This window comes from Helobdella robusta, assembly GCF_000326865.2.
Source record: "Helobdella robusta unplaced genomic scaffold HELROscaffold_1, whole genome shotgun sequence".
In the NCBI taxonomy this organism is placed as follows: domain Eukaryota; kingdom Metazoa; phylum Annelida; class Clitellata; order Rhynchobdellida; family Glossiphoniidae; genus Helobdella; species Helobdella robusta.
Window position 1 is genome coordinate 12,311,576 of NW_008703570.1, and position 16,743 is coordinate 12,328,318.

The 16,743-nt window shown below is 33.0% G+C and overlaps 3 protein-coding genes across 3 annotated transcripts; all 3 read left to right on the plus strand.

Annotated features, from left to right (window-relative positions):
- Positions 1-1,446: 1,446 nt before the first annotated feature.
- HELRODRAFT_159700 (hypothetical protein) lies at positions 1,447-4,770 on the plus strand (the record flags this gene model as incomplete). The annotated part of the gene is made up of 7 exons (XM_009011567.1): positions 1,447-1,613; positions 1,773-2,052; positions 2,189-2,287; positions 2,784-2,936; positions 3,260-3,372; positions 4,090-4,266; positions 4,707-4,770. 7 exons carry the CDS (start codon positions 1,447-1,449, stop codon positions 4,768-4,770), a joined length of 1,053 nt encoding a protein of 350 aa, XP_009009815.1.
- A 762-nt stretch (positions 4,771-5,532) lies between these two features.
- HELRODRAFT_105717 (hypothetical protein) lies at positions 5,533-10,765 on the plus strand (the record flags this gene model as incomplete). The annotated part of the gene is made up of 10 exons (XM_009011568.1): positions 5,533-5,573; positions 6,140-6,419; positions 7,116-7,214; positions 7,381-7,533; positions 7,782-7,894; positions 8,178-8,734; positions 9,230-9,393; positions 9,519-9,669; positions 10,260-10,424; positions 10,449-10,765. The coding sequence occupies 10 exons, from the start codon at positions 5,533-5,535 to the stop codon at positions 10,688-10,690; spliced, it is 1,965 nt and encodes a 654-aa protein (XP_009009816.1). The 3' UTR covers positions 10,691-10,765.
- Positions 10,766-13,828: 3,063 nt separating this feature from the next.
- On the plus strand, positions 13,829-14,253 carry HELRODRAFT_138305 (hypothetical protein; the record flags this gene model as incomplete). The annotated part of the gene is made up of 2 exons (XM_009011569.1): positions 13,829-13,923; positions 14,148-14,253. Coding segments are annotated over 2 exons (201 nt in total), but the record flags the coding sequence as incomplete, so codon positions are not given.
- Between the last annotated feature and the right edge of the window lie 2,490 nt (positions 14,254-16,743).

The following is a 16,743-nucleotide window of genomic DNA, read 5'->3' on the forward strand; positions in this document are numbered from 1 at the left end:
TTGTATTTTCAACTAAAAAAATTAGCAATAAGCTGAATAATAAAAACATTTTTTGGGTTAGGGTTAATGCGTACCAGTCATTACCCGACTAGACTTGAATTAAGTTTGTCTATTTAACTATTCAGCTCTGGTAGGAAAATTAAAAAATTTAATCTCAACGTTTTTTGTACATTATACAATCTGATGTCTGGGAAGAAGGCCTTTCATTAAATTTAAACGATGACATGACTGAAACTATTAAACTTTGTGAAAGACAGAATTTTGCTTTGCGTGGACACCGGGATGACGTTGCATTAAATTTCAAATCTGATAACAATCAGGGGAATTTCAGAGCGCTATTAAAATACAGTACTGAATGTACGTACAAGATCCGCCACTGAATGTATATGTATTATACATATACATTCAGTGGCGGATCTTGGGGTAAGGTCATCCATCACCCAGTTGTGAGCAGTATATTTATTAAAAAAACTCAGCTTTTGCATAAAAAACACCATTTTATACAAAAAAAGGTCGCCAGCCTAATTTTGACAACGCCACCACAAATCTTGGCCCCCTGTCCAAATTTGAAAAAAAATTAAACTTTTAAACATTTTTAAAATTTTGGCCGCCCCCGTCAAAGTTGTCTAGATCCACCACTGTATATTTTATTTTCAATACTTTTCATGCTTAAACATTTTCTTCTCCGTTATTTATTTTTCGTTATCATTTTATACTATTGCCTTGCATGTTGTAACAGTTTTGCGTATGTCAGCTTCTGATATTTTAAAGAATAACAAAAAAAGTGCTCTCTTTTGTGAATAAATTTTATTAGTGATGAATTCTTCAATCTTTGGTAAAAATAAACAGTTCAAATTACGAAATGAAAATGATTTACAATCAACCGTTAGAAAAATCGAAAAGTTAAATTGGAAGTTAATTAACGCCGAACATGCTGTGATTTTCATCAATAATTGCATTTCTGACAGTCTTAATCCAATAATATATATATATATATATGTGTGTGTGTGTGTGTGTGTGCGCGTGTGTATGTGTGTGTGTGTAACGAGCATTAATGTACAGTACACACAATAAATACAATCGTACACATAATAATAAGCATACTCCCACAAACATACACCGACAAACACGCCATAATAGATGCAAAACCACACAAACACTCACACAGAACAGCAGTGTGAAAAGGTTCGAACCAAATAAAGAGCCGTTAAAAAGTCGTATCGAAGTGTATTAAACGTTTAAGCGCTAAGAAGCAAAGTTCTCTAAATTGATTTAATTATAAATTTAATTTGGGATCTATATAAACCACCGCCTGACTATTGTCTTAGTTACTAGAGTAAAAAATTGTTTTTCAGCGCGTGCCTGCTTAAATCGTTCATTTGCCTGTTTTTACAATTAATTTGGTTAAGATTATCATTGTATATTAACATCGTCGAAGTTTATAAAATGAATTCCTCCGCCGGCAATAAGGACGAAATGAATTTTCAATATGCAGATGCCTATGTATTTCATGAGATTGATTACTACCGGCGCAAAAATCCAAATGATTTTGAAGAAAATGTTGACGAGAAAGTTTTAAATGAATCTGAAAAAATCATTCCCAAGGAAATCCGGTTTGATTTGTGCGTGTAAGTGATGACTTTTTCTGAAATGTTCATTTTAAATTTGTAACCTTTTTGTAATCTTTTAATTATAAATTAGTTCACTTTGAAGAATAATTTATATTCTTCGATTCACCGATTTAGAAGTAAAAATATGTGTTTAATCTGCAGACGATTTTTGATTAACATCCCCGAGTATGAATTGAAGAATAAGGTCAGAATTTTCTACCACACTGAGCAAGCATACTGGTACTATACTGACTTTTACGTGAAAGACAACAGCGAATTAATGGGTTTAACTTTAAAAGAGTTTGCTCGGCAAATGTTTTACAGCTGTGAATGCCTGTCTGGGCACCTGGAAAATATAAACGCCTCATATCAGCTGTGGGAGAAATATAGAAACGAAATACCGACTTATGGCGCCATCCTTCTAGATCCTACACTTCAATTTGTAGATATTTTGCCTTTTTTTCTAAACATATCTATTTTTCTGAAGAAATTTTGATTTTATATTAACCGATTAAAGGTACATTTTGCAGGTTAAAGTAACGATATTCAATTAAATATAATTTTAAATATTTTTGCAGTGCTTACTGCTGCAAGGTTTTTCCACGAAAGCTAAGTGGGGTTTTGCAAAAGGAAAGGTTGACGAAGATGAAGAACCAGTTCATTGTGCCATTCGTGAGGTACATTTCTTATTAGCTATAATTTAATATAAATTATAATTAAATATTTTATTAATTTTATAATAAAGTTGATTTTTTTTGGTCTTAAGCCGTCTAAAATTTATTTATATTACATCTTGTTAATATTTCAATCATCATCGGAAAATTTTTGATGCTTTATATACCAAAATAAGGAATAAAAATTTTGAGAGCAACGTGGAATAAAATTCTTTTTTCTCCAAAATGTGATTCAACCTTAAATAGCGGTGTAATCGTCACGGTTATGCGACAGGGAAGGAGGGACTGGTTTGGAGATTAAAAAGATCACCCACCTATCGCATGCATTGTGTGTGGTGCCTTGGTTCACATGCATTAACAGTGTGGTTGTTGTTGATACCACTGAGAAATATTAAAAAAAAAGAAAACTGTGACAAAAAATTTAAGACAACATTGACTTGAATACGTTTTTTCCCTCTAAAAGTTAATTCAACCTTAAATAAAAACCTGATAACTCTAGGTAAAGGAAGAGACCGGCTTTGACATCAGTAAAAACCTAGACCCGAACAATTTTCTTGAATATCGTGTGAGGGAGAAGTCCTGCAGACTTTACATCGTTTCTGACGTACCGATGGACACGAAATTCGAGCCGAAAACCAGAATGGAGGTCAAGGTGTATTACAAGAATTTGTCCATTTGGCACTTTTTTTTAATAATATACGTCCTATCTCGGGAAACCGGGTCTCTGGACTCAAAACGAAGATTGATTGATTGATTTAATATATTTTTAATTTTAAAACGTTTTATCACTAGATAAAAATATTTTATGCATAAATTTTCAACCATCTTTTTGCTGTATTCGAGTGCAAAAATTATTTTTTACGTATTTAGGGGCTACAGAAATTTTTTTGTTAAGTTGTATTTAAATGTTTCTTAATGAAATTGAAACAATTTTTGTTTATTGAATTTAAAATTGATTTAACTTCCCATTCCTAGGGTTATTCCTGGTTTCCTGTGGAACATCTACCATGCCATGGGAAGGAGACTTCCAGTGAGATACGTCTCCTGAAACCTGTGGAGGAGTTCTACCCGATCATCCCGTTTGTCAGGTTGTTTAACGGCTGCAGTTGTTTCTTAATTAAAGTTATAATTTATTTCTTCTTTTTATTAAATTTACTATTTCAAATCCACTAATAAGAATGAAATAATACCAATACAATTATACATTGTTATTAATGCTAAGGTTAAATTTATTTAGAATTTATTTCTAATACTTACGCCCGCCTACATTATAATATTGTTATAACCGACCCCTTGATCTTGTAGGGTACGGTTATTTCTCTCTACGTGGATTCTCGACTCGCCTGAACAGACTTATTCCAGATGAACTTTATCGGAAAGAAACAGTGCTGGCAATCACTTGTGTGTATTGCCGTGATCAATCACTCGCTTATTCAATCGTTAAAATCGTTAGAATACAGCACAATAACTAATCGACAGGTAAATCACGGAATACAACTGTTCGTCAGTAGATAAGATTCTCTTGTTTGACTAATTACATTGAGTTCTCTAGCCCTGTTATTCTTTACTGCAGTGAGATTCCAGCTATCAAAATCTTACTTCTAACACCATATATATAATATATATAATCTCCTAAAAATCCCATTTCTAACACCAGTGTTGTAACCTCTTCAACCTCGTAACTACCAACCCCGATGTTATAACTTCGATAATCTCTATATCTCCAACACCGTGTTGTAGCTTTCACCATCTCACGTCTGTAACAATATTTTTGAACTTCACGATTTTAATTCAACGAAACACAGAAACCTGAGAGAAAGAATATCGGAGATGAAGGAGAGGCAGTTGAAAGAAGAGCTGAAACAACAACAGCGGCAGAGACAGCAGCAAGTAAAGCAGAACGAGGACATAGAAAATATGGCTCTGAAACGTTTCAATCATCCATCCACACGAGACCAAGTTCCTTTGGCGGCGCGAATGTTGTTAGTGTGTTTTATTTTATCATCTCTTTTATGAAAAACTTATTTAATTAATGAATCATTCTTATTGATCTCTAAATAGTAATTTTGTTATCAATAATTTATCAGCATGATATGAAGCATAATTTACTGGCAATAGATTTCATTTTGGTCAAATTTGGTCATATTTTTAAAAGACTTAAATAAATTTCTCATTGCAGAAATGCAAAACAAAACGGTATGAACATGGAGAACTATCTGAAATCAAAAAAGAATGTTTCCTACTACTATAATTCATCCAAGCGGTAGTTGGTCCTAAATACGACCAACCAGCCTTTATTCCTTTGTTTTATATTATTTTGTTTTTATTTCATTTTGTTTATTTTAAGTTATTTATTCAATTATTATTTGTTTTTGCTTTATCTTTATTTTTAATTATTATTTTTGTACTTCATAATTTTTAGCTTTACGAATTTTATGTTGAGCCCAGTTGAATCTTTAGAAATTAGGCTGTATAAATTTGATTGATTGATTGAAATTGATAACCGCATTACTGAATGGATGTTTAGAGTTCATGTTATCTATAAGACCTAGATTTAATCACTTATTAACACATGCTACAACTACATAATAAATTTCACATAATTATAAATGTTAAATCCGAATAAAACCACGTGCTATTTGATTGATTGATTGATTGGTTGGTTGGTTGGTTGGTTGGTTGATTGATTGATTGATTGACCGACCGTTTTAGCGAATTTCTACCGGACTATACATAGACTATGAACAATTTTTAAAAATAAACGCTCGCCCATCCCTTTTTTATTTATGGTCACTTTTACAAGCTCGCCATAGATACTAACGATATGTGATTATATAAGGAATTGTGGTGGTTAGAGTCGAGAAGTTGTCGAAATTTTTGACTCGGAGGTTTAGTGTTGGCCGTTCGCCTTTTTCGATTGTTTTACTAACCTGTTTATGTTAATATATTTGATAAAATAGCTTTTCATCAACGGAATTTTTATCATTTTAAAATTCAAATTTAATTAACTTAACAAACAACAATTTGGTTAATTGTTAATTTAATTTTATTGCGAAATTGGAAATTTTTGCTGAAAAACTGAAACTCAAATGAAGAACGAGACAGCTGAATCCGGAAATATGAGTTCTGCTTCTGCCACTGGTGTTAATAATGATGCAGTAGTCGGAGCCACTGCTGTTGGTCGAGGAAATACAATTGATGAGATTAAGAAGAGACTAATGCCCATGCTGATTGCAAGGTCCAACAATATGCCCAACCTTCCAAATCACATCCTCAAGGACTTATGCGCGTAAGTAAAAGTGGACAATTTTTTTTATAAAATATCTGTTGTCTATTTATATTTTATATTTATATGTACTTATCTAATTTGTCAAAGTTTAACGATTAATTTAATTAATTAATACATAACATTCTGTATTACGTTCATTTTTTAAAAGTCTACATAAAATTCAGTTAAAATATGTATTTAATTTTATACTCACTATTTCAAGAGAGTTCACCTATGAAATCATTTTTATTATAGTATATTTTTCTATACTATATTCTGTCCAATACATCAAATCTAATGTTATTAGTTGCGTATGATGATGCTCATGGAATTCATACTTTTCATTGGTTATTTAAAATTATGAAAAGTTTAATTTTAATTTTTTTTTTCAAATTATCATATTATTTGTTTAAGTAAGACCTGATTAAGTAAGGTTATAAAGATTACACCCAACTAAACATCTAAATACAATAAGGACTTTGAGAATAAAAATAATTTATACAATTTTTCATAAAGTAATTAATCTCTGTATCTATCTCAACTTGGTAATATCAAAAAAATAAAAAAAAAATATTTTCTTTCTTCAGACGTTTCATACTGAATGTCCCAAAGCCAGAATGTGATGACATTGTACGGTTATTTTTCCAGATGGAGTTGGCACACTGGTTCTATCTGGATTTCGTGAGGGATGACGACGAGGAATGTTGCTACGTTGGTATGAAGGACTTTGCCTTTCAGATATTCAGGTGCTGTGACAAGTTTGCGATTTACTTGGAAGATTTTGATCGGTACTACGAAGAGTGGAAGGTGTATAAGAGTGCTGTGCCGACGTACGGCGCTATCCTTCTGGACCCTACACTTCAATATGTACTTGCCTTTTATTGTTTTCTATTTTTAAATGTATACATCAAAAGTTTTGCAAATTTATTCATCAGCATTGTTTTATATATTGCTCTACATTTATGCATGAAATCCTATTAAACCTTACCCTATTTAATATTCAGTTGAAAAGTTTGGATGTTAAAGGTAAAGAAAGAGAGAGAGAGAGGGGGGGGAGGGGTGAAGGAGAGATGTGAATTAAATAGAGAGCAACTGCATACACTATTTAACTTGAATTTTATAGATAGTCTTCATCTTACTTTTTAAGAGTTTTAATCAAAGAAATGCATGCTTGTATTGTAAACTTAGGTGTAAATGAGTTCATTTATGAGTTCTATCAGGCTTACTAGTTGAAGTTTTGAAAGTATCAACAAATAACAATAATTTTTCCAAGACTCTCTCTCACTCTCTCTCTCTCTTTCTCTCTCTCTCTTTCTCTCGCTCTCTCTTGCTAGTATTTCTCCAAGGTACTTCTCACAACAAACACACAAAACAAATGCTTCACACACTTTACATGGGGTTGGTGGAGATCTTTTCACCATCGAACCCAGTCACTGTAACATCAGTGCCAGGCACCTAATCCATTATACCATAAATATGTACATTTTTTCTCCATACATATATTAAAATACATATATATATACAATTTCTCTCTATACATATATTAAAATACATTTGTTCAAGTGCCTACTGTTGCAAGGGTATAACGTGAAGGCAAGCTGGAGTTTCGCTAAGGGCAAGGTCAATGAAGACGAGCGACCAGAAGAATGTGCCATTCGAGAGGTAACTATCTATTTCTTATGCTTCTTATCACAATTTCTTTTAGAATTTCTCTCTCTCTCTCTCTCTCTCTCTCTCTCTCTCTCTCTCTTTCTCTCTCTCTCTCACAAATAATAATAAAACAATCTTATAATGTAATAATAATAACGTTTTATGAAATAACCGCCAGGTGTACGAAGAGACAGGATTCGACATTAAGAAGCTGATAGATCCGAGTAACTTCCTGGAGCACTCCATGAACGAGCAGACGTGTCGCCTCTACGTTGTTCGCGACGTACCGATGGATACCAAATTTAAACCACTGACTAGGAATGAAGTGAAGGTCGGTTGGTTTGTCCTGAGTAGGGATGGGATGGATATCTCTTGGATTTTTTTTCTCTGTTTACAATTCTTTCTCTGAAATTTATTATACATCAGTATAGAGTTGTTTAGTAATTATTTATTCAATAATATGATAATAATATAGTAATAATATGGTAATAGTATGATAATAATATGGTTATAATATGTTAATTAATAATATGCTAATTATATGATAAAATATGATAATAATTATTACCTTCTATATAGCGTTATAGTTGGTTTGAGGTTGAAAACTTACCTACTCACAAACTGGACCCAACGAGCAAGTTGAAACTGAACATTCCGTCCAACAATTTCTTCATGGTTATGCCTTTTGTCAGGTTTGTGTGTGTGTGTGTGTGTGTGTGCTTTCGCGTGTGTCTGCGTGGCACTTGTTTTTATGTTTTTGTTTTTTTTATCTCATCATTATTTTCATGGTTTATTAATAATTTTGTTGGGGTTTGCTGAAATATTTGTATTTGTCATGTTTGTTTTTTGATTTTGATCTAGGGTTGTTATAGTATTTTAATTTTTTTTTATTGTTATTTATTCAGCCTGTATAAATTCTGTTAATTAGACAATTAAATGTATTAGTTTATTTCCCATTGAAAATAACATCAACAGAGAGTTGAAGCAAAGGATATCTGAGATGAAAGGCAGAGATATGAAAATGGAAGAAAAAGAAAATGGAGAAAGAAAATTTGATAAACAACCAGAACAACGAAAACAACAAAAACAACACAAACGGCAACAAAAACATCAACAGCAGCAACAAAAACAGCAGCAACAAAAACAGCAGCAACAACAGCAGCAGCAACTAAATTTATATCAGCATGCAAACGAACCCATGAACTTTGGGAATCAACCGCTGCTACCAGGAACCTCTAGACAATTGGAACAATCGGTCAGAAACAAGCCACTACTTCAAACGCCATCACAGTATCTACACTTTCCTCCCCATCAAACTCCATTCATGCAGCAGTATCAGCCACAGCAGCAACAAACGCCACTTCTAACACCATTCATGCAGCAGTATCAGCCAACGTATCAGCCAACATATCAGCCACAATACCAGTCACAGCAGCAACAACTATTACAACAGTGGCAAGTGAATCAGCAGCAACAAAGAAGACCACATCATCATCAAGAATATTTTGACAGTTTTCTACAGAACTCTGAAAGTCAGATGTTCTATATGTATTCACCTATGAATTACTGGTCAGCTGGCTGGGTTGGCTAATTGGCTGACTGGCTGGCTGGCAGGCTGACTGACTGACTGACTGACTGACCTACTGACTTACTGGCTGACCGGCTGGCTGATTGTGATTGAAATTTAGAAAATGTTCTGCAATATTTAGTTTTGTTGTATTTAATATTATATTCTTTTGGTAAATATTAAACTGAATTGAAACATATTGAAGTGAAACGTATTGAATTGAATTGTGAGAAAAATTAATGCTACATTAGGTTTTTTTGTTAAAAACATCATGTGATAATTTATGAATGGGAAAATATTTTGAATAAAAATTTAACGTATCGAAAAGAATAGTTAGCAAATTTGAATCCATAATCTATTTCCATCGCTTGTAGAATTGTGCTATCGAATTGATAAACTGTAAATAAACTTACAAAAAGCTCAACACCAGCGATTAAAAATAAGTTTCTCGCAACGCCAGAGATAGGTGGCACAGAGTCACCGACCACCTCAACCCCACAATCCAGTCGTCATCGTCATCCCCATAAAAAAATCGATACTGTTGGTTCACACTCGAGTGAACATTCCAGTGATGAACAGACGATGGCTACACGCAGGACAGAACGTTTCGGGTACCCTGCTTCGGTAAATGTAACAAATTTTTCTGCTTTAACTTTTAGTTCATTTTTTTCATTTTACTTTCATCGTCGACCAATTAAGTCAATTTTTTTCCCATGTATTCATTCAACTGTCCATTTGCCCCGATGCAGCGTAGTGAATTTGGTGAAGAAGAGCCCTCACCACCTCATGGTGCAAGCGACCAACACAGCCAGAGAATCATCGGTGGAAATGTCACTGATAACAAGAGGACGGCAGCCAGCAAGCACAAAACTCCATTGCTCCAACTTCCTTCACAGCAAGGTAGATAGATTTTTTTTAAATTAAAATCATCTACTTTCGTCATTCAACTTTGGTTAGACACACAATTCACACAATTACTGTAGTAAGCGAAAGATCTGCCGCTGTCAATACCGATGTGTCCAGTCTGCCTCCAAATCTTGTGATCCCCAACTCCTCAAGTCTCAACTTAATTTTTACTTAATTTTTACTTAATTTCTTAGACCTGGTCAGAGTTCATCCTGAACAGTTCTAAGAGAACCGCGCCATCTCAGCACGTATAACATTCAATCTCCCTTCTTTCATTCTGCCAAGCTTGCCCTCTGAGGTCTCGCTATATTGTCATTAGTTTGAGATTGAAATATGCAGCACGAAGCACTGATTAACGAACGAATGCACCATGCATGATGCTTCATAGATAATTTTTACACTCACATATTTAGTTTAATTCAATTTGATTTGCGATTTTTCAAATGAATATTGGAGGCTTTCGTCTGCATTTTTATTTGATGATTTTGTTTCATTCTTTTTTGGCTCTGGTTATTCTCATGCATAATCTAATCAAAAAATTTTCTCGTGAGTAATGTTGAAGAGATTATTATTTTTTGACGCAGGTGTTCAGATGAAAAGTTCATCGGCAGGAAAGATCACCTCCAATCCAACAACTGCAACAAGTGCAAGATCGCTCACCAACTCAACACACTCACCATCAAAAAATCCAAGTTCAACATTGATAACAACATCAAAAACGGATTATAAAACATCTATTATTACTACTGCTACTGCTGCTGCTGCTGCTGCTACTACTACTACTGCTGCTGCTACTACTACTACTGCTGCTGCTGCTACTACTACTACTACTGCTACTATTACTGCTGCTACTACTACTGCTACTACTGCTGCTACTTATACTTGGACGACACCAGAAACTGTGACGATAGCCACTAAATCTAATGAAGCCTTTCTTGCCTACAACTTCATGTCACCGGCCTGGTCAAATTTCAAACTGGACGTCGAACAGCTGTTGAATGCCATGTGCAGCTGAATGATTGATTGATTGGTTGGTTGGTTGGTTGATTGATTGATTGGTTGATTGATTGATTGGTCAACTGAATGATTGTTCGTAAATTTTATTCAAGCACTATTCAAGTCGTTTATTTATTTAGTTAATTGATAAAGCATTTGCCTTTTTTCCTTTTTGTTTATTGACTAATTTTTTTTAATAATTATTTATGGTTGGTTGAAGGATAGTTTCATAATACATTGTTGAGTGATTATGCGATTGATTGAGTTACTGATTAATTGATTGATGGATTGATTGACCGGTTGATTGATAATTAATTGTTTGATTGATTGATCAAATGAAAGAATGATCGATTGATGATTGTTTATTGATTGGTTGATTGATACATATATCTATACTGAACAGATAACGTATGCAATGCATGTTTACAATACGAATTACTTTTAACAAACTTCTTACATAAATATTTCACAGTTTGTTTGGGAGAGTGTTGATTAATATATTTAATTTATATTGTTAGAAAATTTATCAATAATTCTATTATTGTTATTATTATTGTTATCATTATTACTGATCTACTACTACTACTACTATTACTACAACTGCTACTACTTCAGCTGCTACTACTACTATTACTACTACTACCACTACTACTACCAATACTACAGCTGTTACTACTACTACTACTACTACTACTTTTACTTTTTTTACGACTATTATTACCATAATAATAATTATTATTATTGATTTTATTACTTTATTATTATTATTACTATCATCATTATCATAACAGTTAACCGGACAGTTTGATAGAGTATTTTCTGGTTAATGTCTGTATGGTATACAAAAATTTGTATTGTGAACATTTTTGTATCTTATGTACCATTTCTATCAAATCATCATTATATATATATTTCAATTTTTTTTAATTTTTAACACCCTCAAAATTTGATTTTATTTAATTTTTGGTTTAAAGATTGAAAAATAAAAAATAAAATGTTGTCCTAATACCAGTAGAATTTTCACCTAAATTTGGCGATCTAATTCAGTGAAAAATACGAAAAAGATATGAGAAAGTGATAAAAGACAGTAGTGATCAATCAGTCAATCAATCACACGTCAGAGATCTATCGTTTGTTCGTTCGTTCAACTGTTCGTACATGTGTTCGTCCATTTGTTCGTACATGTCTTCGTACATTTATACCTTTCTTACACCCTAAGTTTCGTTCTCTGTCGGAGCTATGAACGTGAGTTATGATGATGATGATGATGGCTGCGATGGTGACGATGATGATGGTGATATTTGTTTATGGACACGTGACTATTCTGTGATGTTTTACGCTTTCGATTTTCGTTTCTTAACGACATAACCGCGTGTGGTGAGTATTTTTAGTAGTAGTAGTAGTGTGTGTGTGTGTGTGTGTGTGTGTGTATGTGTGTGTGTATGTTTAGTTTGCGTGTGTGAGTTTCTCTGTGTGTGTAGTTGTGTGTAGTTTGAGTGTGCGTATGATGCGGTTTTGCAAAGGAATGTTATTATCTGCACGTGCGTTCGTCCTTTGATGTTCTTTATTTCATTTCATTTGGAAGTTTTCTGTAAGAATGTGATGACGAAGAAGATGACAAGACAAATTAAGAAAAAGATATTAAATGAAATCTTCTCAAACCCATTCGATTCAAACACTTGTGCATCAACGCTTTTACGTTCAAACAAATAAAACATAAACACATAGCTACAAAAAACTTAAACAAACATACAATCACACATACACAATACAACATAAACACATACAAATCACACAATAAAACACAGCACAGAACATACATACAAACACACTCACACACACGCACGTCAACACGCACAAAACAATCACATGCAACACAAAGCAACCATTTATTATATTTATGATTGCTTGCCATTGTCAACCGGGCATTCGATTGACACCCGACAGAGCAATTATATATTCGGAACCGATAATTTTTGTATCACCACCGAAATTGTTGGTAGAACCATCAAAAACTCAAAAAATTACTATCGCTATTACTATTAAATAAAGTAGAAGATACTCTTATATATCAATACTCTAGGTATGTATTCAATGAATATTAATACATATAATACATATGTACATATGTATGTTTGTATGCAAGTGTTTGTTTGTTAGTTTGTGTGTGCGTGCCTGCCTGTTGTGCGTTTACTGCGTATGCCTATTTTGTGTATACTTGTTGTTTATTTATGAGTGAACATATACTGCATGTGAACGTGTGTGTAATATGTGTTTGTTTGTGTGTGCGTGATGTTTGTTGTACGTGTGTAGATCTGTATATAAAGGGTGCGTGTGTGTGATGATTTATTGCTTTTCAATTTTTCCATGGTGATTTATGGAGTGGAGTGTTTGTCTTGCGTGTGTTGTGCTATCTCCGTTGTTAATCTGTAATGGAACAAGGTTCGTGCGTGTGTGTGCGTGTGAATGTTTGTCTTGTATGTTTGTTCGGGTTCGTGTTTGGAGGTTGTTCGCGTGTTTGTTTGTATGTTTGTTCGCGTGCGTGTTTCAACGTTGTTTGCATGTTTGTTTGAATGTGTTAATGGGAGTTTTGTAACTGTTATTAGGGAACTTGCATGTTAATCTCATACTTTCTACTGTAATATGACCAAAACTTAATAAACAAATATTCACATGTTTTATTTTATTATGAAAATTAAATAAAAATTTTAATATATTCAAGTTATAAGGCTAAAAATTTAACACTTTTGTAAAAGTTTAACATAATTATTTGAGCATCATGGTTCAACATTTTCTTCAAAATTCATCGCAAACATTCAGCCACACTTCCGCTAACTATTTAATCATGAAAATTAATTATACATAAACCCAAAAAGTTTCTCAAGAATTTAGTTTTTATCTCTAGCTAGAGTTGTGGCCAAAAGTTTTAAATAGGATTATATCCTATTGTATAGAGGTGTGTTATTAACGTCTTAAATGTTCTCTTCGTACAACCGCATCGCCGATGAAAACGTTACATTTCATTGCAACATTCTATTCATTTGTGCAAAATTTTCATTTCAAACTTTCCACCATTAACGCCCATCCCTACATAACCACCCACCACCCACAAACGTCATCAGAACCGGATGTAGCGGGGACCAGGTACAGAAACGAGTGTAGGATATGTGGGGACAGGAGCAGTGGGAATCATTACGGGATCGTATCCTGTGAGGGATGCAAGAGCTTTTTCAAGAGAGCTGTCCGAAATGGGTGATTATGATGATGATTGTGATGATATTTGTGGTGTTGGTGATTATGATGATGTTGAAGATGTTGATGGTGATGATGGTAACAATGATGATGATGGTGGCAATTAATTTTCAACTTAGCATCGTAAAGCCGTTTGTGGTGTTGTGACTATGTAAATTTAGATGAAATCTGAACAAGTTTAAAATCCTCAAACAAGATGTTTGGCTTTCAAAACGACTCCACAGGTCGCAGTTTCGATGCAAGAAGTTCGGAGCATGTGAGGTGACGCTGACCAGCAGGACCCAATGTCCGGGCTGCAGGATGGACAGGTGTCTGAAGATGGGAATGAAAATCAATTGTTGGGTTTTTTTTTATTTTCATTTGACTGGAATTAATATTACCATTGATGAAAACTTAAATAAGTGTAATAAATAACAAAAACAAATAATAAATTAACGTGAACATTGATCTTTCAGCTGTTCAAAAGGGCAGAGTCACGTGGGCCAATCCACAACACATCAACAGAGCCGCCATTCCATCCACTCCTCAACAATATAATCAATTTATTTCCTTTTCAAAATCTCAAAAATCTCTCTTGACGACAATTTTGAACATCGAAAACGACTTTTTCAAGAGTTTTAATTTAAAAGGTGATAATTTGATCTTGAGCTCTAGTGTTCTGTATAGAATTATAAAATTGACCATACTTTGGACGAAGGAAGTAATGAGTGTATATTGGAGCTACATAGCAAGTTACGACATCAACCTTCTGATATCAAACTCGTGGAAAGAAATATTGATCCTAAATTTGATTCAGCTAGGAAAGACATTAGATAATAATGAAACAACAAAGGAATGTTCAAACCTTAATGACGAAAAGTTTCCTCAAAGATTTAGTTGCTCCGACGGAGAACGAGATGCTAACCCGAAACGTTTGAAACATCTCAAAGATTTTGTCACACTCATTTCAAATATGGGGCTGGATGGAATCGAGTTGGCATGCTTAAAGTTGCTACTTCTTTTCAACCCAGGTTATTTATTGAAGTTTAATTTAACATTTTAACTCTACAATAAATTTATTAATTGTTTGTTAATCAATGCTCCACATTTAAACTTGTATATCATTTTATCAGCATCGACCATCATATAGAAACAATTTTTCTTGAAATATTTCAAAAACGCAATCGAACAACGTCATAGGAAATTAGAGGTGTGGTAATAAAAGCATTATAAAAACATTTCACATAACGATAATTTTATTCCTACCTGACGCGAACACAATGGCATTTTATTTTTTGAGCCAAAAATTTGCTAATTCAACTTACAACAAAACCATCCCCCCGACGACAGACGTTCAGCAGTTGACGAACGCTCCAGCGGTGGAGAACGTGCAAATGAAAGTTCTCAACCTTCTAGAAACGCATGTCAACTTCAAATCACACACGAACAACTCTGGCAGCGTAAATTACACGGAGATAAATAATTTCTACGGACATAATTCTACAAATCACCAACGAATTAATCAGTTTCGTATCGATTTAAATAACGAAAGAAACTTTGAAGTTCTTAACAGAAACAACTGTGACATTCCTCTGATCACATCATCTTCTAAGTGTAGAAGAACGAGTGTATTGTTACTGAAGCTGTTGCCATTAAAGCGCTCTTCAGAGAGTCTCGAGGAGCTTTTTAAAAGTTTTCAATGTCCAAATGTTGATAATTATGTTGGACGACTCATCTTCCAAAAGAATTTCAATTGATAGGGGTACACTTTTTGTTTGGTTAATAAATATTTTCTGATTTGAAGTTTTTAGTATCGTTAATTATAATTTAATAGTACTTGAAAGCATGGGAAAAAAAACGCAAGACAAAACCCATTTTTCTTCTTCGGAATTAACCAAATTTCAAAATAAATAAAGATGATTTAAATAAGATAATATAAAAAGTTTATAAATAGAAACAACAAAGGCATAAATTACATTCATCAAATGAAATATTTCATACTCCGCCGAACATCAATCAAAAATTTTTTTACTAAATTTTAAAAATAATTGAAGACAACAGGAGAAGAGTTAACAGTTGAAAGGCATTGTACAATTTGGCATCGTAAATGTTAAATAAATATCTATAAATATATACATGCACACAAAGTCAGTCTCGTTCTCTCTCTCTCTCTCTCTCTCTCTCTCTCTCTCTCTCTATATATATATATATATATATATATATAATAAATACGTAAAAACAACTAAGTTTTATAAGGCATCATTGAAATTATGATTAATAACATAATATTATTATACATGATTTAGTGATTGAATAAAAATATTTTAATTAAAAATAAAATAAATAATTTAATAAATAAAAACATAAATTTTTGAAAAGAAAGAAAAACTCATGTAATATTTTTTTTGTTAAATTGAATGTTTTCCGCCATCGTTAGGAAAATAAAAAAAACACAGCAGAGAGATTTAAATTTAGATAATATTTAATTCATTTTTCCGAATAATAATTCATTTAATTTGATATACAAGTTAATTTGGACCTCTTGGGATGAAATTGAAACTTGAGAGAGTTTAACAAATTAGAACATTCTCACGTAGAAAGGGATAAGAGGATATGTGTTGATGATGTATAGGCAATACCCTGGCGTATAATAACATTGATTGATGCGTGATTAAGAAAGATGTGAACGTTTTTTTCTCAGCCAAACAAATACTCTTTTTATTTTGATTAAACCAATTAGAAAAAAAAAGAAAAAAAAATTGGTTTAATTGCATTAGCTTCGTAATATCATTGCAATAAATAGAAAAACTGATCAAATAGAAGAACGTGTCTGTGAAAATT